The following is a 20905-nucleotide window of genomic DNA, read 5'->3' as shown; positions in this document are numbered from 1 at the left end:
ATAAAGCCTGTCCAATAGGAATAGAGCTAAGGGACATTTTTATTGGACAGACCTCAGGTTTGGGCTTAGAAAGCTGGCTAACATCAATCCTCCTTTGTAATATACTCCCCAGGCCACTGGTAAAGATACTACAGGGGAAACCCCACCCTCACTGAGGAGACGACGTGTATTAGAGAGGTGTTTCTAGGATGTCATTTTGGGTGGCCATTTGGATTATTTGAGTGGGCAACAAAAGGGGGGGGGGCTTTTTTCTTAATAGGTATGAAAAAGGAAGTAGTTTTAACCTGTAGAAGCAGGAGCAATGACAACAAAATATAAATGAAGCTTCCCATGTTTGCCTTTTCCTTGGATAGGCAGAGGATTCCTCTGGACACTCGTGAACACACCCCTGCCAGTAACGGCTGAAATAATGTGTTCCCATTCAAACAGAGAGGAACCTACAGTTGTGGTCATGTAGGAGTGGAGGTAACTGCAGAGATTGGCTAATATCACATTTGTGAAACCAGAGGAGCTGTGGCATGTAATCCACACATTGAAGGAGGGTTTGAGGTTGGACTGATGTTTGAATGACAACACAGGACAGCCAATCAGAAGGGAGTATAAAATATAAATAAAATAATAATAATAAATAATAATAATAATAAATAAAATAAAATATACCAGTGTTAATAAGCAAATTGATAGAAAAAAAAGACATTATAAAATTGAGAGCGGTGTGAAAAAGGTCATCGAATGAAAAAACAGAAACATGAACATACTTGTGTGTTTAACTAAAATCAATCCAAATTGAATTACACGTGACATGAGGAATGACACAACCGCATTCTACCGCTTCACCACTGGGAGGCGCAGGCGCCAGAGGAATTGTTCCTCTCAGCTGAGAAAAAGGCGGGAAAATCTAAATGGTTCACTAAAACAATGAGGCGTATCCAAACGTAAAAATAGATAACTGAAATTCAGAGAGCGATTTTCTGCTTTCCTTATTTATTTTTTCTCTCATGTTCTTTTTTTTTACTTTGAGCCCTCTTATTCATTCATCTGCTGTTTTTTGTTTGTTTTCATTTTTATATAGTCTTATATAGTCTCTGTGAAACAAACCCACACCAGTCACCCCTCTATGTTGGGCTGATATTTCTGTGGCCAGTCAACACTGATTAGCCCAAATATGTTCCCAGATCTCTGAGAGCCTGCTCTCCTTTGAGGCTGATTACGCCCCCTGGTGTTTGCAGGGGGTACAGCCTGGGCCCTTACAGCTTTTTACTTAAATTACGACCACTCTATGTGTCTTCGTACTGTGCCTATATTCCAATATCAAATATACGTTATTGTTTTCTTTCAGGTGCAGTGTGCTCCCTTGTGCAGAATCATACAAAGGAAAGTAGTTCATTTTCGCCCTAGTTGCTGAGACCTTCTCAAAAGACCCCTTAAGAAAGCATTTATAAGCTGCACTTGCCTCTCCTGGCTCCAGCAACTGCATCTTTGAGGGCCCAAGCAAGGATTATGCTCATATAGGAGACGTATCTTGGAGGACACTAAAGCAACTCCGTACCTTGGGCCAAAATGGATGACCCTTACCAAAACAATGTGCAAGGCTTTGAAGGAGAAACCTACCCCACCTATGGAGAAGGGGGTCAGGACGGTTATCCCTATCAGAGCGACTACCCTGCCCAGGAGGAAGATGCAGCCAGTGATGCCACCGAGGGGCATGACGAGGATGACCAGATGTATGAGGGCGAGTACCAGGGCATCCCTCACCCAGACGAGATCAAGGAAGCCCGCAGAGCCGCCCGGCGGGAGGCCAGACTGAAGGCCAAATTAGCTGCCCTGGAAGAGGAGGAGACACTTGCGGATCAGTACGAGAGCATCATGGAGGACTGTGGCCATGGACGCTTCCAGTGGACCATCTTCAGCGTGCTGGGCCTCGCGCTCATGGCTGACGGCGTGGAGTGCTTTGTGGTGGCCTTCGCCCTGCCCAGCGCTGAGAAGGACATGTGCCTGTCAAATGCCAACAAGGGCCTACTGGGTAAGTCAGTTTCATTACAGACCTGAGAGATCCTGAGAGTGTCTTTGGCGTTTTTTCACAGCCACCCATATTGGTTTTCTCTCTCTCTGGGTGATTATGACGATCCTCCCTTTCTCTTCATCCCTCACAATGCCGTGACAGATTTGGCAGTTAGTGATCTCCTCCAAGAATGGTGAACTACTCTGCTATCAAATGTTTAAAGATGATGTTGTCCATGATATGACCATCATGATTAAAAGATCAGGAGAGATTGTGATGATTAGTTGTTTCTACCTACATTAAGTTGTTGTGTTTGGCTAAATGATTGAAATGCGTTGCAGAGTTTATCTGAAAGAGATGCGGGTGTGTGAATGCAAACAACCACAATCCTCATAAAGCACTAGTAAAGACCCCATGTGGGAATGGAGCCGCTAATGTGCCAGAGTATCTGCTTCTGCACATACGCTGTTCCACGCCTGAAGTACACAGTGCAGTTCCAGTTGTGAGAACGCACTTGACAAAGAAAATCTTGAAAGGACTACTCCAGTACAGCTCCAGACCTGATACTCTAGAGTTTCTGCAGAGTGCATATCTGAATGGGCTTGTGAGTGTCCCAGTGTTTGTGAGTGTGTGTGTGTGTGTCTTTCATTCAGTAAGTCCAGTGAGTCTCAGGCTGTAAGGGAGTCCATCTGTGAGTCTGCCAGTCTGTCATTTTGTGAGTCTGAATCAGTCACTCTCTGAGTTTATGGATCTGTCATTTTGTGAGTCTGGTCTGTGAGAACGTTAGGGTACAAGGTCAGAGCGTAATCCAGCAACAGCTTCACAATACCGCTACACGAGCTGCTAATCGCCTCACTCATTCTCAAACTGCCGTGTGTGTAGTAAGAGAGAGAGAGAGAGAGAGAGAGAGAGAGAGAGAGAGAGAGAGAATCAGTATAATTTTATTACTGTATGTATAAGGGTTTCTTTTTTGTATTTAAGGAGTGGTCTGTCTCTGCTTTAATTGCGGTTCATTAAAACAGAGGTCTTGGGAGCCCTCTAGTGGCTGAAAATGATTTTCATTCCTATTTATTTTCCCTCCTAATATCTCTGAAGGAACGTTTCAGAGCTGGGCTTCACTCTCACGCTCACAAAGGAGAAAACAAGTAAAACCTTTGCCGTACTGCCATTTTCTCTCAGAAAAGTAAAGCATGAGCGGTCTGTCCTTCTCTTGCTGCTGCTGAAATCATGTTTCATGCTGGGGTCATACTGAATTCTCTCAGCCAGCTGTGGTACAAGATGATCTGGCACTGGTCGTGGTGTACAGAGCATTCCACTGTGTTAGTCAATGCTTTTCTATGGAGACTATATAAATTGTGGTTGAACACTGGTGAGCGAAATATGGAAAACACTCGTTATTAAAGGTGTCCTCTAACAACCCACTGACCATACCATGTATCTGTGTGTGTGTGTGTGTGTGTGTGTGTGTCTGTGTGTGTGTGTGTGTGTGTGTGTGTGTGTGTGTGTGTGTGTGCACAGGTCTAATAGTGTATGTGGGGATGATGATGGGAGCTGTGGTGTGGGGCGGTCTGGCTGATAAACTGGGCCGCCGCCAATGTCTCCTGTATGCACTGGCCATCAACTGCATCTTCTCCTTCCTCTCCTCCTTCGCTCAGGGCTACGGCTTCTTCCTCTTCTTCAGACTCTGCTCTGGAATCGGGTGAGGCTCCTTTTCCTTTTTTTAAAGGGTTCGCGTGATTAAAGGGTAAAAACGTGAAGTCACTGAGAGTGGGCTGAAGGTACAAATTTGGTTCTGGAGTCAGAATTGTTCACGGTGGAGGTGAATGGAACCAGACGTCCACCCCTAAACGCTTCATAGTTTTCTGAGAGTTTTGTAATAAGGTTGTGGTGGAGAGATACGGGCATGGAGTAATAAGGCAAAGTAGTCCCTAAATATATTGCATAGTCTACTTTGGGACTTTGGCACCACAAACCCTTGTCATTAATCCTCCGTCATAACTCAAACTTGTCAGGAATAAAAAGAAGCATGGGGCTTCTCTTTCTAAAATTGCTGTTCCTCCCTCCCCAAACGCTACTCTCTAAAACCCTGCTGTGTTTGATTGCCCTCCACAGAATCGGTGGCTCGGTCCCCATTGTGTACACATACTATGCGGAGTTCCTGCAGATGGATAAGAGAGGGGAGCACCTGAGCTGGCTGTGTCTGTTCTGGATGCTAGGCGGACTCTACGCTTCCTTTATCGCCTGGGGAATCATCCCTCATTACGGTAATAACAGCAATAATCAGCAGCTTGATTGCACTGCTGATAACTACACTGATGAGGAACATAATTATCATAAAGAAGCAGAAGGAGAGGAAGAAATACTCCACTTCATCTGAGAGGTGTGATAAACCCATTCTACTTAACATCGTTTAAAGAAGAAACCAAACAAATATTTACCAGAATTAATATTTATTATTTTTACACCGTTTTAGAAAGTGCCTGAGATGAAGAATCTAACTGTTTCATAGTCCCTGCTTGAACCAGTTTATGCTCCATGGAGTGGGTCCCACACAGGGGGCGCTCATCTTTAAAATAAGCTTAATACATAAGCTTAGAATCTCTACTACATTCAGGCCACTATGGGGTGAATATAATGCTCAGTATAGTATTTGAAACAAACAAGTCCTGCGACTGTAGACTGTATGTGTTCATGCTCAGATAATAGCAGTAATATAAATAGACTATAATTATATTTATGAATGAATGAATGAATGAATGGGACTAACGGAAGAGGTTCCTGTAGGTGTCATGGCTGTGGAGGTGAGGTGACTGAGGTCTTGTGTATGTTTTAGGCTGGGGTTTCAGTATGGGCACTGAGTTCCAGTTCCACAGCTGGAGGGTGTTTGTCCTGGTGTGTTTCCTGCCCTCAGTGGTGGCCCTTGGGGGGCTCGTGTTCATGCCCGAGAGTCCTCGCTACCTGCTGGAGGTAACATCGCACAGTGTTCATTATATTACTGTGAATATCCATCCATCCATCCATCCATTATCTGTAACCGTTTATCCAATTCAGGGTCACGGTGGGTCCAGGGCCTATCTGGAATCATTGGGTGCAAGGCGGGAATACACCCTAGAGGGGGCGCCAGTCCTTCACAGGGCAACACACACACACTCACACTTTCACTCACACACTCACACCTACGGACACTTTTGAGTCGCCAATCCACCTACCAACGTGTGTTTTTGGACTGTGGGCGGAAACCGGAGCACCCGGAGGAAACCCACGCAGACACAGGGAGAACACACCACACTCCTCACAGACAGTCACTCGGAGGAAACCCATGCAGACACAGGGAGAACACATCACACTCCTTACAGTCACCCGGAGGAAATCCACGCAGACACAGAGAGAACACACCACACTCCTCACAGACAGTCACCCGGAGGAAACCCACGCAGACACAGGGAGAACACACCACACTCCTCACAGACAGTCACCCGGAGGAAACCCACGCAGACACAGGGAGAACACACCACACTCCTCACAGACAGTCACCCGGAGGAAACCCACGCAGACACAGGGAGAACACACCACACTCCTCACAGACAGTCACCCGGAGGAAACCCACGCAGACACAGGGAGAACACACCACACTCCTCACAGACAGTCACCCGGAGGAAACCCACGCAGACACAGGGAGAACACACCACACTCCTCACAGACAGTCACCCGGAGGAAACCCACGCAGACACAGAGAGAACACACCACACTCCTCACAGACAGTCACCCGGAGGAAACCCACGCAGACACAGAGAGAACACACCACACTTCTCACAGACAGTCACCCAGAGCAGGAATCGAACCCACAACCTCCAGGTCCCTGGAGCTGTGTGACTGTGAAACTACCTGCTGCGCCATTGTGCCGCTAGTGTGAATATATGTCCTCTTTTTTTCCCCAGACATGTCCTCTTTTTGTAAATGTCTGGGAGTTTGCACTGACCTGCGACCACCACACACACACACACACACACACACACGCACACACTGCCACAGTTCTACAACTTAGGCCTACTTAAAGTCCCTCAGCCACAAGACCCTAACCACAATGGACTCCTATGTGTCCTTAGTGTCCTCTGTTTTTTGTCTCTTTTCAGCACACGTACAGTATGTGGAATCCACAGTGGTCTTTAAATATAACACATTGTGTGACGTGTTACTTCTGCTAAAACCAATCCCGGTGTGATTTCCTTGTGTTCAGAATGCGAGGCATGACGAGGCCTGGATGATCCTGCAGCGAGTTCACGACACCAACTGGAGAGCGAAGGGGGAACCAGAGAGAGTGTTTGAAGTAACGTCAGCATGTTACACCTCTAGATTGGAGCTGATGCTCTAGAGCAGATGTATTCAAACTGTGGGGCATTGCGGTCATTTACATATCGACAAGTTTGCTTTAAGTTGATTGGGAAGGCCAAGTTCCTAAGAAAAACAATAGTGGTTTCCAGTGGAAAAAGTTTGAATACCTCTGCCCTAGACAGACTCTTCTTCAAGCTCAGCATCTTGATGAACTAGTCCCTGAATGAACCAGTGTATGCTCCAGAGAGTGGCCCGAATCTGGTGTCCATGTTGTAGTACAGAATCTCTGCTACACCCAGGCCATGAGGTGTCAGTATAACAGCTGTTTCATAACATTTTACATAGATCCTACAGCCTCAGACATTAGCACGATGTACCAGGCTGGACAGACCTAAAATGGAGGCTATATGAGGATGCCTACTGTACTGTTGATTGGAGGTGGTCCTGAGATGTCAAAAACCTCATTAGCACATCTATTTCGGGACACAATTCCACTGGGTTTGGGGCAGGAGAACTACATGATGCTATAGCCATTAGCTACATTAGCTTTGTAGCTAAAATAAAGAAGCAAAATTCAGACACCAAACAGGCTGAATTTGGAGCAGGGGTTCAGTTCTCTACATTAGATTTTGGCCACTCCCGTGGGCCAGGGATAAAGAGATCATTCGTTCCCATTGTTCTCAGGTTTCCCAGATTAAAACACCCCATACGCAGGACGATGATTTCATCGAGATTCAGAGTGAGACGGGAACGGCTTTCCAGAGGTTCATGGTTAGACAAGTGACTCTCATTAAACAGGTACAGTGCACACTTCATTTAATACATGCTTCTGTTTTTATTTAAATAAATTGATACGTGTTAAACTCACGGTTGTTGTGGTTTTTAAAGGTGATGAAGAATTTGTTGTCACTCGCCGCCCCTGAGTTGAGACTCAATGGTTTGTTTATTGCCATTGTGTGGTTTACAATGGCCTTCAGGTAATTACCCACAATGACACTTAATAATACATTTAATAAAAATAATTAATAATACAGCTGTGAGATACATACACTTTAAAAAAAATCCGTAAAATTTACTGTAAAATACTGTCAGCTGTGGTTGCCAAAATTTCACCGTAAAATATACGGTCACGTTTTTGGCAAATCATAAATTTTACATTTAAGGACTGTTTTGTTTACAGTACATTTCTGTTAAAAAACAGATATACACTGTAAAAAACATGGTATTTACATAAAAATAACAAAGAAACATTGTTTTGCTATAAAATTAACGTGTAAATTGTGTGATAAATTAGAGAAAGGAGACTGAGATGTAGCCGTATTTAGATAAAGCCAAACTGCACCCTGTATTCAGCCCTTAAAAGGAGATATTGAAAGCACTAAAGAAATTTTGGGTATCTGGGCGCCACACACGGAACACAGGCCGATGGTGAACGTTCCTGACCAACACACGTCTCGACACAACATGCACAGAAACACAAACACACACAGTGATCACCCCGATGCAGCCCAACATCAGTAAGTCTCAAAGACAGAAAAAAAACAAAGAAACTCTGAAAATCACAGAAAATATGGAGAAGCAAAGCATGCTGGGAGCTCCTTAATGAGTCTCAGCTCCTCCCAGTCCTTGGACACTTGTACCGCCCCCTAATGGTTTGTGCGTTTAACAGTGAAATAATGTATATTTTACAGTAAAGAGATGTAAAAAATTGTATTTTGGCTGATAAAAGTATTTACGGTATTTAATTGTTACAGAAACTGTTTTCAACCTTTTTAGAGTTTACAGTTTTCCACCGTAAAATTCACAGACATTTTTTACAGTGTACCTTAGAGCGTAAATATCTGACCTCAGTTGAATTCAACGTAAGCTCAAATTTCACCAAAATCAGAAGCATGGTTACTGTTTTTTTGGGGGAAAACTGACCTTTACGGATAAACACTCCCTACTGTCCACCTACAGACCAGTTTCCTCTCGCCCACAGCTATTACGGCCTGTCCGTGTGGTTTCCTGACCAGATCAAATACCTGCAGTATGAGGAGTACGAGTCCAACACCAAGCTCTTCCACAGAGAGAAGGTGGAGCGCTTTCATTTCAACTTCACTCTCCAGAATCAGGTCCACAAAGAGGGACAGTACATCCACGACAGGTACCATGTAGAACACAGCTGTCTGTCTCTACACAACTGTCTCTCTCTACACAGCTCTGTCACTAATCCCTGCTGTGTTTTGTACACCTAGGTTTGTTGGTATAGAGATAAAGAACGTGAAGTTTGAAGACTCTCACTTTGAAAACTGTTATTTCGAGGACATCAAGTCCACGGACACATTCTTCGAGAACTGCACCCTAAAGAACACGGTGTTCTACAACACTGGTACTAAACACCAAGCACAAACACTTCATTTAAACTGTTTAAGAGCGTCTGTGAACGTCAGCTGTAAAATGGCGGGGTTGTGTTTTGTTGTTTTCAGATCTATGGAAAGACTCAAAGTTCATTGACTGCAAGTTCGCAAATGTCTCCTTTCATCATCCGAAGAAGGGCTGTCACCTGAACTTCCAGGAGGAGAACGATATCCTGATTTATTTGGTCAGTTTCCTGGGCAGTCTCTCCGTTCTTCCAGGAAATATCTTGGCAGGTTTGCTCATGGACAAGATCGGAAGAATCAAAATCATAGGTATGTGCTGACGGAAATGTTTGTGTCACACAGATTCACTGAGACTTGTAAAGAACATTTCTTATATTAAAGGGGACATATCATGAATATAAACAGTACATTAATATGTGGATTGGGCGGCACGGTGACTGTCTGTGAGGAGTGTGGTGTGTTCTCCCTGTGTCTGCGTGGGTTTCCTCCGGGTGACTGTCTGTGAGGAGTGTGGTGTGTTCTCCCTGTGTCTGCGTGGGTTTCCTCCGGGTGACTGTCTGTGAGGAGTGTGGTGTGTTCTCCCTGTGTCTGCGTGGGTTTCCTCCGGGTGCTCTGGTTTCCTCCCACAGTCCAAAAACACACGTTGGTAGGTGGATTAGCGACTCAAAAGTGTCCATAGGTGTGAGTGTGTGAGCGAATGTGTGTGTGTATGTCTTTGTTGCCCTGTGAAGGACTGGCGCCCCCTCCAGGGTGTATTCCCACCTTGCGCCCAGTGATTCCAGGTAGGCTCTGGACCCACCATGACCCTGAACTGGATAAGGGTTACAGATAATGAATGAATGAATGAATGAATATGTGGATTTGGAGCCTACCAACACACACTGTGAAAATGTTTCTGTGGGATGCCTAAATCATGGAACATGGAATGAAACGAGCAATCCTGATATTCAATCTGTAGAAAACCAGAGCTTCTGCTCCTCGCTCCTCACTGCTGTGCGCTCGGGGTCAGGGTGAACAGTGAGCGGCTCATTATCATTTAAAGGAACAGGCAGAGAAACCGGGCTGTTTAGACAGTGGGAGAACACTGCTGTTGTGTTTGATTCTTGTGGTATTTTGACCAAAGCAGAGGACAGATGTTTCATTAAGACCCAGATCTGTATTGTGAAAGAAGAGAAGATATTCTAACACTGTTGTCAACCACAGCAGTTTATCTAATTTCTTGTGATATACCTGTCCCCAAAGCGCAATTAAATATGTGTGTGTGTGTGTTTCTGCAGGTGGTTCTATGCTGGTGTCCTCTGGCTGTACTTTCTTCCTGTTCCTGTGCTTTAACCCGGGAGCTGTCATATCCTTCCAGTGCCTGTTCTACGCTGCATCTGCAGCAGCCTGGAACGGAATAGAGGTCATAACAGTGGAGCTATATCCAGCCTCAAAGAGGTACAGTCCTCTTTCCAGTTCTTTAAATCTCTCGTCTTCAGTGGTTCCTCAGGACCCCCACAGAGCAGGTGTAATGTGGTGGTGGATGATTCTCAGCGCTGCAGTGACACTGACGTGGTGGTGGTGTGTTAGTGTGTGTTGTTCTGGTGTAGAGTGGATCAGACACAGCAGTGCTGCTGGAGTTTTTAAACCCTGTGTCCATTCTCTGTCCACTCTGAGACACTCCTCCCTCATTGGTCCACCTTGTAGATGTAGAGTCAGAGACAGTAGCTCATCTGTTGCTGCACAGTGTGTGTCGCTCGTCCTCTAGTCCTTCATCAGTGACACAGGACGCTGGATGTTTTCGGTCGGTGGACTGTTCTCAGTCCAGACACTGAGGGGTTTAAAAACTCCAGCAGCACTGCTGTGTCTGATCCACTCTACACCAGCACAACACACACTAACACACCACCACCACGTCAGTGTCACTGCAGCGCTGAGAATGATCCACCACCACATCACACCTGCTCTGTGGGGGTGACCACTGAAAAGGGTGACAGGGGGCAAACAAAGTGGGCAGAACAACAGATGGACTGCAGTGAGTAATTGTAGAGCTGCAAAGTGCTCCTGAGAATGGAGAGTGACCTGGTTTTAATGTTATGGCTGATTGGTGTTGTCAGTTAGGACCATGCTCTTCTCCTCCACAGAGCCACTGCATTTGGCGTCCTGAACGGTTTGTGTAAGCTGGCGGCTGTGGTCAGCACTTTCATCTTCTCCAAGTTTGTGGGCATCACCAAAATCGTCCCCATCTTGCTGTCCTTCTCAGCACTGGTCTGTGGAGGTCTGCTGTCCTTCAAACTCCCAGACACGCGTGAAGCCATCCTCCAGTGATCTACCAACAAACACACACACACAAACAAGCCAAACTTCTCAGACATTGAGGCCTCATACCGGCGCTGGGTCCAGCTGGACACTGGACCCTCCCATGCCCAGAAAAGTGGATACAATGGGGGCAGAACTTGTTAATGATCGTATTAACTTACGATGTTTATTTTGATTAGTTTATTAGTTTAACAAGTCCGATTTAGTGTTTTTCCACTGTGTTGTGTTGTCCACTATTTTAGGATGTCCTCCCGTTTCTCAGAACCTCTTCCGTTTGGAAACAAACCGGTATCAGCTTCGTTTTTATCTTTCTTACTAATTATTTATTCATTCATTCATTGTCTGGGTCGTGGTGGGTCCGGAGCCTACCCCGGAATCACTGGGCGCAAGGCTATTTCTTATGACTGTTTGGTTTAGAAAAGAAATAAATGGAGGTTGTAACTGTAAACTCCAACATGTACCAAGAGAAGAACCCAGATTTGTTGATGTACTGCTTGTTTATTGTTGTGTGGTATTTGTTTAGTGATATAGCACTTATGTATCTGGCTGTAGCCCATGTGTTTGGTTTATTGCGTGTCAGTCCTTGGCCTCACAGTATAACAGTCATCAGAACGGCGTACAGTGGCAGACGATGTAAAGGACCTCTTTTGTATTCTGTGCATAAATTAATTCACAACATTTTCCTACGTTGTAGAACATTACTCATTTTTACCCACGTGTAAATTTCACTTAGGTATAAAATCAATAGACTATTTATATGATGTTGTCATAACAAAGAAGCCGAGCTGTAGAAATATAAAGAACTATAAATAAAATGAGCAGTTTGATTTAAACACAGTATAAATCTAGTATTTCATTTTTTTGACTAAATTTAAAGTTGATTTGACTGAGAATACATGATTTACTCTTTTTATATTTCATACTCAGAGACGCATGATGAAAGACTTTGTTGTGTGTGTGATGGTAAAATAAAGACACTATTAAAAACTGAACTATGGCAAAGGGTTTTATTTTGATGTTTCTATGTCAATAAAATATAATCATTCACCTTTATCCTTATTCATTCATTCATTCATTCATTCATTCAGGGTCAGACTGGGCCTGGAGTCTACTCTGAGTCATTAGCACAAGGCAGAGACCCAGTCCATCACTGGGCAACACACGTCACACGCCGCGCAAAAGTCTGTCAAAGAGCCAAAATAGTTCCACCTTTCTACAGAAAACACACTTCTGAAATATTCTGAGAAAATGCAAATATAAACCGTTCGGTGCAAAAGTAATGGTACCTTAGAGACTGCAATTATCATATATTTTTGATCCCTGAAAGCTTAGTCCTCACATTTTAAGGTAAAGGCATGTTTTAAAGTTGGGGTTAGGGTTGGGCTAGTGGTTATTTTGGTTAAGTTTAGGTTAAGTGTCAAAAATTTAATGTAAGACTATTAGTGTCCCCATGGTGCTCGGAACCAACCTCTCTTTCCCTCTCTCTCTCTCTCTCTCTCTCTCTCTCTCTCTGTGTGTGTGTGTGTGTGTGAGAGAGAGAGAGAGAGAGAGAGAGAGAGAGAGAGAGAGAGAGAGAGAGAGAGAGAGAGAGAGACAGTTGTAAAAACACAGGGCTCTGGTGTGAAATAGTGACACCTCAGGTGATGGAGGTTTAATAAAGTCAAAGGTGTTAGAGGAATCTGGAGAAGCTCTTTACCTGCACATGTTCTTTAAAATCGTGGTGTGTTTATCAGTGCACTATGTATTCACTCACACTCACAAATATTACCAAACGTCCAAAAAGAAAAAAAAGCCATTATTAATTAATATACTCACTAAATTTTTATTATTATTATTTCAATCAGTTATATTACAAACACTTTTGCAAAAACCTTTGTACAGTCCCTTTTTTGTCTGACAGTGTAAACAAACATCTGCTGTACACATCCGTGGCTAAAATATCAAATAAGAGTTATTTTCTTTATATTTAAATATAGTGATACTTCAAAGAAACTCTGTCTAATGATGAAGTAAACTGTGACCCCAGAAAAGAGAAAATCCTTTGAATCCACTCTGAGAGAGTTTATAAGTTTGACACGGAAGCTGTTCTCGTGCTGAAGCCCTTGTTTTGCTTTCACACCCCAGGTGTAAAACGCTGCACGGATTCTGTCCAACTCTCACAGGAGCAGTGGTCATCTCGAGGTCCCACAGGGCTCTGTCCTCGGCCCAGTGAGAACCTAATGGAGAGAGAAATTAATGGACGGGAACAAACCAAAGCAGGGACTATAATGACCAGAGCTGCAGAAGTATCTATGGAATTTATGGGTGAAATTCAATACAAGTTTTCAATGAATATTCAAGTATTCCTAAAAATGTTAAACTATAGAATGAGCTAGAGTCAATTTATACACGCATTCCCATTATTTCATTGATTTAATATCACTACTAGCAGAGAATCCAGTGTCTTAAACAGTGGTGATGTGACACTCACAGGTGCAGCTTTAGCTTTCTCTCCAAAACACAAAGGCGTTAACTTTGACACACAGCTCCCTCGCCCTCACACTGCCTCCCTCCCTCACACACTCCCTGACCTGAACCCAAAGAGAGAGAGAGAGAGAGAAAGCTGGAAACATTAAACTCTATTATCACGCTAGTCATAGGCTAGCTAGCAAGCTAAATGATTAAGTTTGCTAACTAGCTAACTCACTTTAATCAAATCAAATATCACACAGATTTATTTAATGAGATTAAAATGGACTTCAGATGTCTCTGACTACAGCAGTTGTTCACTATTGTTTACCACAGCTGAATAAGTGTATACATTAATGCTAAGGTTCAGGAATAACTATCATGGATTAATGTTATTGCTAACTTCTGAGCATTACACAGGTTTGAGCTAGCGCTTATTACAGTTTTGGGAAATGATTACTTTTGCTCAAAAATTAGTGTATGGCTATGTATCTATCATGACTTTACGGCTAGTCAGCTTGAATTTCCATCTAAAAACCCACTCCTTTAGAGTTCCTAAAGCCAGTTTAAACCGGAGAGCATTCATCTGTCCACTTCGTTACAGTGGATAAGGTGCAGATGTGTTACCGACCACTAGATCAAATGTAAGTGATCAAATGTCTTTTCTGCAAAAGATGTCCTCTTATTTTTTTAAAATATAATGTTATAGACATTCGTAGGTGAAGGGTGGAACATTCTGGAGACATTGCTTGTTACCTGGCAGTGCACTTCTTTTTTGGAAGTTATAATATGGAGTGTAAAACAGGGAAAATGAAATATAATTTATACGCATGAATTATTATTATTATTTTAACCTTATTGTAATGCTCAATAATATTGTTCACGGTTCCACAGCGAACTCTTCACTCAGCGGCTGGTTGGACTGAGCTGGAGGATGAAATGAACTGTAGTTGGTTTAGTGTGACGTGATCAATCAGATTGTTCTCTCACAGCTTTGGTGTCAACCTCTGCTTCACTATCACATTTACACACACACACACACACACACACACACACACACTGATCACCAATAAGTGCAAATATCACACCTCATGTGTAACGTGCTAATGGAGGTTATTAACTGTAATTAAACATCATTAAGGTCAACTCCACTGCTTAGCCTTTGAAATACAACCTCATACGCTGAGTACACTGAGACTCTCTCACTCTGTTCATCTACAGAGAGAGAGAGAGAGAGAGAGAGAAAGACAGAGAGAGAGAGAGAGAGAGAGAGAGAGAGAGAGAGAGAGTTGCCATTTTCAGAAATTTAAAGTAAATTTTGAGCAGTATGTTTTTAAAACCCTTTCTACTCTGAAGCTACTGCTTTTCAGCTGAAACGGGGAAAAATCTAGAGATGTGAGACATGACCAGAGTGACAGAGTGATGACCAGAGCTGTAAATGGTTATTAAATTGTTATTAAATAAAATAAATGAAATTTGGAATGTCTTGCAGTTTCAAAATGGTGGGGAAATGTCTTTCAAAATGGTGGTGAAACACTCAATTATCTCTAGGATCTTTAGAGTTGTGACAGAAGCCGGGGGTACAGTGACAATATATACATCCAAAAAGACCAGTGAATGTACATGTGTCTTTTAAATTTTATATATAATATATATAATAGATAATGGTAAAATAGTGGTCAAACACTTTAGACGTCTGGTTACTATCACCACCACTGAGAATGATTCTTAATGATGAAGTGAATGTAGGTGATCTCCCTTCGTACCATTTTTAAAATGCTGAAATAATGTACAAAATGGTAGAATGCCACATTAAATATATAACCACTGGTGCCCAGCTTTTGAACATGGTGTGTGTTAAGCTCCATTACAAATAAGCATTAAACTCAATCAGAACAGTTGAAAATACATGTGACTGCAGCTAAGCTAAGTGCTGAAGAGGAGTCAAAATTCACACCTCCGCTTCTGTGGCCTCCCTCAGTCTTTCCCAGACTCGGCCCTGGAGCCTGGCTGCTGAGAGCCTGCAGAGGTGTGACCTAGCACCTCCTGCTCCGGTTTAAAACCTCCAGCCTCTGGTTTCAGGCTTCATTCCCTCTCCAGAACTCAGCAAAGCCTCTCAAGCCTCTCCAAGCCTCTCCAGTATGGATCCGTGCAGCTTTACTCAGCCACCTCAGAACCACTGGAGCTCAGACTCTGAGTTCTACAGCGTCTCCTCCCCAGAAACCATCTCGCCAGCTCCTTCCATGGATCTCAACATCTCTCCGAGCCACCAGCTCCAAACCAGCCGACCAAACAAACCCAAACTGAGCAAAAAGCCCGGCTCCAGAAGAGCGAGGCTGAAGAACCCGAGCGAACAGCGTCAGAACGCCAGCGAGAAGGAGAAGCTGAGGATGAGGGACCTGACCAAAGCTCTCCATCATCTCAGAACCTATCTGCCACCTTCGGTAGCCCCTGTCGGACAAACCCTTACCAAGATTGAGACCCTACGCCTCACCATCCGCTACATCTCCCACCTGTCTGCCCAGCTGGGCCTCACTGAAGAATACCTGGCCCAGAAGAAGAAGATGGACAGCAGCAGTGGATATAGGAGTTCTCCAGACATCCTGGGCTACTTCCACTGCAGCTCCACACAAGGGCAGGACTATGGAACCCATGCTGGAGAACATCAGAGCAGCAATGTGGTCTACACAGGGCAGAGACTGGAAACGGAGCAGCACAGCGGTCAGTTTTCAGACGCCTGGACAGACCAGATCTACAGCTCAGATGTGACCACCTTTCAGCCACAGCAATGCGCTCTGTTGCCACAATCATGTCAGGTATGTAGCAGAATTAAAGCTTGACCACACTGCCCACAGCATAACACTGAGTCTCAGCATGTGATGATAGGCTACAGTTCATATCCAGACCCAGAATCCAGCTTCCAGTGCTGGATTTTGTGATGACCAATGGGTGAGGCACTAGGTGACCATTGAGTTACCACAACAACCCAGTTAACTAACAGTGATTCCAAAATCCAGGACTGGATTTTAACTGTCTGTATTTAAGGACTGGGTTTGAAGACCAGAAAACAAATGTGTTCTGGTTGCCATATCCACAACATTCACCCTCACCCTTGCCCTTTTTATTTCCAGGTTTATGGCTACCAACTCGTTCCGCAGGCCTTTTGGAGCTAAGGACCACAGCGCCACCTACTGCTCAATCCATCACCAAAACAAAATGGACACCTCCAAACAGACTAATAAATGAATGTCGACAAATCCTTAACCTTACATTCTATGTTTTAATGTATTAATTTATATATATATCTGTTATCTTTATCTGTCTTTTGTAAATACAAAACTTTATTAAATAATTATTTATAATAAACAATGTATTTTGAATAAACATCTCTCAGTGGTATGTTTATGAGGTTATTAAATCAGCAGAGGCGATCAAAAAATAAAAAAAGAAAGTATGAATTTTGAAATATCAGCCAGATATAAGCCTTAAAGGTTCCTTGCTAAGGGCCAGAGGGAACACTTTGGGAAAGGTTTATGTGGCCAGCAGTTCAGTTCAGACAATGTAAACAACACTGTGCTTTCTTAGTACACTTTTTTCAGTCCCTTGGAGAATTTCTCGAATCATCTTTTGTATTTTTATATGTGCACTTCTCAAAACATTCCGTACAAGCCGCACCACAGGGGGTGTCACTGACACATGCCTGCAGCTCGCTCAGACTCTTTCATCCATGTCCCAGGATGACGTATTTATGTCAGTGAACATGTCTGTGTGCTCAGAATGATAAGACCTTGTGTCGTTGATTATGAACAAGACAGTCCAGAGGTTTAGACACGGTATCGGTGAATCAGTAACTCTGTTTTCCAGGCTGCACTTGTACTGTGAGGTGCATATAAACAGTACAATGGTAGACATTGCTGTGTGTGGGAGGTTGACAGAAAGAGACTGGCCAAAATTCATATTCATGCTGTTTATCGTTCGTACTGTAGGTCAATGACAAACATGTCGTTATGACACAGAAAAGAAGGGGATAAAATTGGACAAATCAGAGGAACACACTTTAGGTAGAGATGTGCATACAGAGCTGCACAGGGAATTACCCTGGAGTCTTTCTGGACCGCCTGACGCTCCTGTTTAGTGGGCCACAGATTCTCATCCACATCACATTGGATATTTTCCATTGTAATGCAGCATGGAGGGGGCAGTAGTCCTTCACAGGGCGACACACACTCACACACTCACACCTACAGACACTTTTGAGTCACCAGTCCACCTACCAACGTGTGTTTTTGGACTGTGGGAGGAATCCGGAGCACCCGGAGGAAACCCACGCAGACACAGGGAGAACACATCAACTCCTCACAGAGAGACAGTCACCCGGAGGAAACCCACGCAGACACAGGGAGAACACTCCACACTCCTCACAGACAGTCACCCGGAAGAAACCTACACAGACACAGGGAGAACACACCACACTCATTACAGACAGTCACCCGGAGGAAACCCACGCAGACACAGGAAGAAAACACCACACTCCTCACAGACAGTCACCTGGAGGAAACCCACGCAGACACAGGGAGAACACACCAACTCCTCACAGAGAGACAGTCACCCGGAGGAAACCCACGCAGACACAGGGAGAACACTCCACACTCCTCACAGACAGTCACCCGGAGGAAACCCACATAGACACAGGGAGAACACACCACACTCCTCACAGACAGTCACCCGGAGGAAACCCACGCAGACACAGGGAGAACACACCACACTCCTCACAGACAGTCACCTGGAGGAAACCCACGCAGACACAGGGGGAACACACCAAACTCCTCACAGACAGTCACCCGGAGGAAACCCTCACAGACACAGGGAGAACACACCACACTCCTCACAGACAGTCACCCAGAGGAAACCCACGCAGACACAGGGAGAACACACCAACTCCTCACAGACAGTCACTTGGAGGAAACCCACACAGACACCGGGAGAACACACCAACTCCTCACAGACAGTCACCTGGAGGAAACCCACGCAGACACAGGGGGAACACACCAAACTCCTCACAGACAATAACCCGGAGGAAACCCACGCAGACACAGGGAGAACACACCAACTCCTCACAGACAGTCACCTGGAGGAAACCCACATGGATACAGAGAGAACACACCACACTCCTCACAGACAGTCACCCGGAGCAGGAATTGAACCCACAACCTCCAGGCCCCTGGAGCTGTGTGACTGTGACACTACTTGCTGCGCCACCGTGCCGCCCCAGTTGGGTATCAGTGTGTATAAAATATTCTTCACAGCTCATGACAACAGGATCAACATTTCTGAGTGTCCAATTGACCAGTGCCTGGATGTTTTGGGGAGTGAACGGTTCCACAGCGAGCCAGTATATGATAATGTAAGGAGGAGCAAAAAGTTGTACAAAATCATCTGCATGAGAAACCAAATCATGTGTTGTTTGTCCAAAATGAGTGAGAAACTGTTTTCATGACGTGCACGGGTAACTCGACCATGTGGAGTTTAAACAGTAATTTTGAGCAATTCTATTCTGATCTCAGAAATGCTCCAAAGCGACTGAGAAAAACTAACTCAAGCTCGTGGGGTCTGGCCCCAGAAAACTAAACAGCTGTAAGAATTTAAAACGACCAGCAGGGGACGCCAGTACATCATCTAAAACATCCAACTTAACATTTCCAACAGGGGTTGTGTCATTCTTAAGTCTACAGTACAGTTGGAGTATGTATGGTCAGTTATAATGACAGTGTCTTTAGTGCACATCACACACAGTGTTTAACGTAGGACCAAATCACCATAATATGAGTACAGTCATGAAAAGTCAAATGACATGTTTTGCTAGCTCTCTAGGAGAAATTAAGGCTTAGGCTGGTACTTAATTGGTGCTGGCTCCTTCCAAAACAGGATCCAGTACCTGTCTCACACTCTCAGGAAAACAGTGACTGTGGTGTAAATAAGTTCTTGAGTTGTGTGGATTTATATATATATGTCCTGTCGCTATACGCAGCAGGTAGTGTTGCAGTCACACAGTTAGAGGTAGTGGGTTCGAGTCCTGCTCCGGGTGACTGTCTGTGAGGAGTGTGGTGTGTTCTCCCTGTGTCTGCGTGGGTTTCCTCCGGGTAACTGTCTGTGAGGAGTGTGGTGTGTTCTCCCTGTGTCTGCTTGGGTTTCCTCCGGGTGACTGTCTGTGAGGAGTGTGGTGTGTTCTCCCTGTGTCTGCGTGGGTTTGCTCCGGGTGACTGTGAGGAGTGTGGTGTGTTCTCCCTGTGTCTGCATGGGTTTCCTCCGGGTGACTGTCTGTGAGGAGTGTGGTGTGTTCTCCCTGTGTCTGTGTGGGTTTCCTCCGGGTGACTGTCTGTGAGGAGTGTGTTGTGTTCTCCCTGTGTCTGCGTGGGTTTCCTCCGGGTGACTGTCTGTGAGGAGTGTGGTGTGTTCTCCCTGTATCTGCGTGGGTTTCCTCTGGGTGACTGTCTGTGAGGAGTGTGGTGTGTTCTCTCTGTGTCTGCGTGGGTTTCCTCCGGGTGACTGTCTGTGAGGAGTGTGTTGTGTTCTCCCTGTGTCTGCGTGGGTTTCCTCTGGGTGACTGTGAGGAGTGTGGTGTGTTCTTCCTGTGACTGCGTGGGTTTCCTCCGGGTGACTGTCTGTGAGGAGTGTGTTGTGTTCTCCCTGTGTCTGTGTGGGTTTCCTCTGGGTGACTGTCTGTGAGGAGTGTGGTGTGTTCTCCCTGTGTCTGCGTGGGTTTCCTCCGGGTGACTGTCTGTGAGGAGTGTGTTGTGTTCTCCCTGTGTCTGCGTGGGTTTCCTCCGGGTCACTGTCTGTGAGGAGTGTGGTGTGTTCTCCCTGTGTCTGTGTGGGTTTCCTCCGGGTGACTGTCTGTGAGGAGTGTGTTGTGTTCTCCGTGTGTCTGCGTGGGTTTCCTCCGGGTGACTTCTTTTTATATATATATATATATAATATGTACCATTAAAAGGACAAAAACCAGTGTACAATAATGTACCTGTACAGTTCCATTTCCAGGGGCATGTGTGATCTAGAACATATTTCTGTGAACCCTTTACCTCTGTGTTTACATATAAAATAAAATGAACATATGCAACTAATATTAATTATATTACACATTTCCTTTGATGGCAACCGCAGCCCTAGTGTAACGAGGTCATCACGTTTTCTGTGCTCACTCATTAAGGGTGTTAGTGGAAAGCATGGTTTGGAATGGTTTGGTTTCTAAAAGAATAATCTAAATTGATGGTGAAGCATTAGTTGGCGCACTCTCTGGGACCTGCTCATTTGCTGGATCCCTCCATGCTCAGTGTTGCCTTACTTCATGTTTACAAATGAAGCACTGACCCAGGCCTCACAGCGGCAGATATTACAGAGGGTGTTGTCCTCCTTTGTATTTTTAAATCATCAAACGTTTTTCTTTTTAATTCCACACACACTC

General features: G+C 44.6%; 1 protein-coding gene across 1 annotated transcript; it reads left to right on the top strand.

Annotated features, from left to right (window-relative positions):
• The first annotated feature begins 1560 nt into the window (after positions 1-1560).
• sv2ba (synaptic vesicle glycoprotein 2Ba) lies at positions 1561-11119 on the top strand. Its single transcript, XM_066647961.1, has 12 exons — positions 1561-2023; positions 3521-3701; positions 4115-4266; positions 4836-4969; positions 6240-6329; positions 7019-7132; positions 7223-7311; positions 8316-8480; positions 8572-8705; positions 8803-9006; positions 9975-10134; positions 10821-11119. The coding sequence occupies exons 1-12, from the start codon at positions 1561-1563 to the stop codon at positions 11002-11004; spliced, it is 2070 nt and encodes a 689-aa protein (XP_066504058.1). The 3' UTR covers positions 11005-11119.
• Positions 11120-20905: the final 9786 nt, after the last annotated feature.

The sequence above is a fragment of the Hoplias malabaricus genome, chromosome 16, assembly GCF_029633855.1.
Source record: "Hoplias malabaricus isolate fHopMal1 chromosome 16, fHopMal1.hap1, whole genome shotgun sequence".
NCBI classification, from domain to species: Eukaryota; Metazoa; Chordata; class Actinopteri; order Characiformes; family Erythrinidae; genus Hoplias; species Hoplias malabaricus.
Note: the sequence above shows the minus strand (reverse complement) of the source record. Positions and strands in the feature narration are given on the sequence as shown.

Bases quoted from the DNA above. Each gene is read 5' to 3' on its own strand.
- sv2ba (XM_066647961.1), top strand. From the start codon at position 1,561: ATGGATGACCCTTACCAAAACAATGTGCAAGGCTTTGAAGGAGAAACC. The intron at 2,024-3,520 runs GTAAGTCAGTTT...GTGTGTGCACAG, and splicing joins TGCCAACAAGGGCCTACTGG to GTCTAATAGTGTATGTGGGG. The intron at 4,267-4,835 runs GTAATAACAGCA...TGTATGTTTTAG, and splicing joins GGGAATCATCCCTCATTACG to GCTGGGGTTTCAGTATGGGC.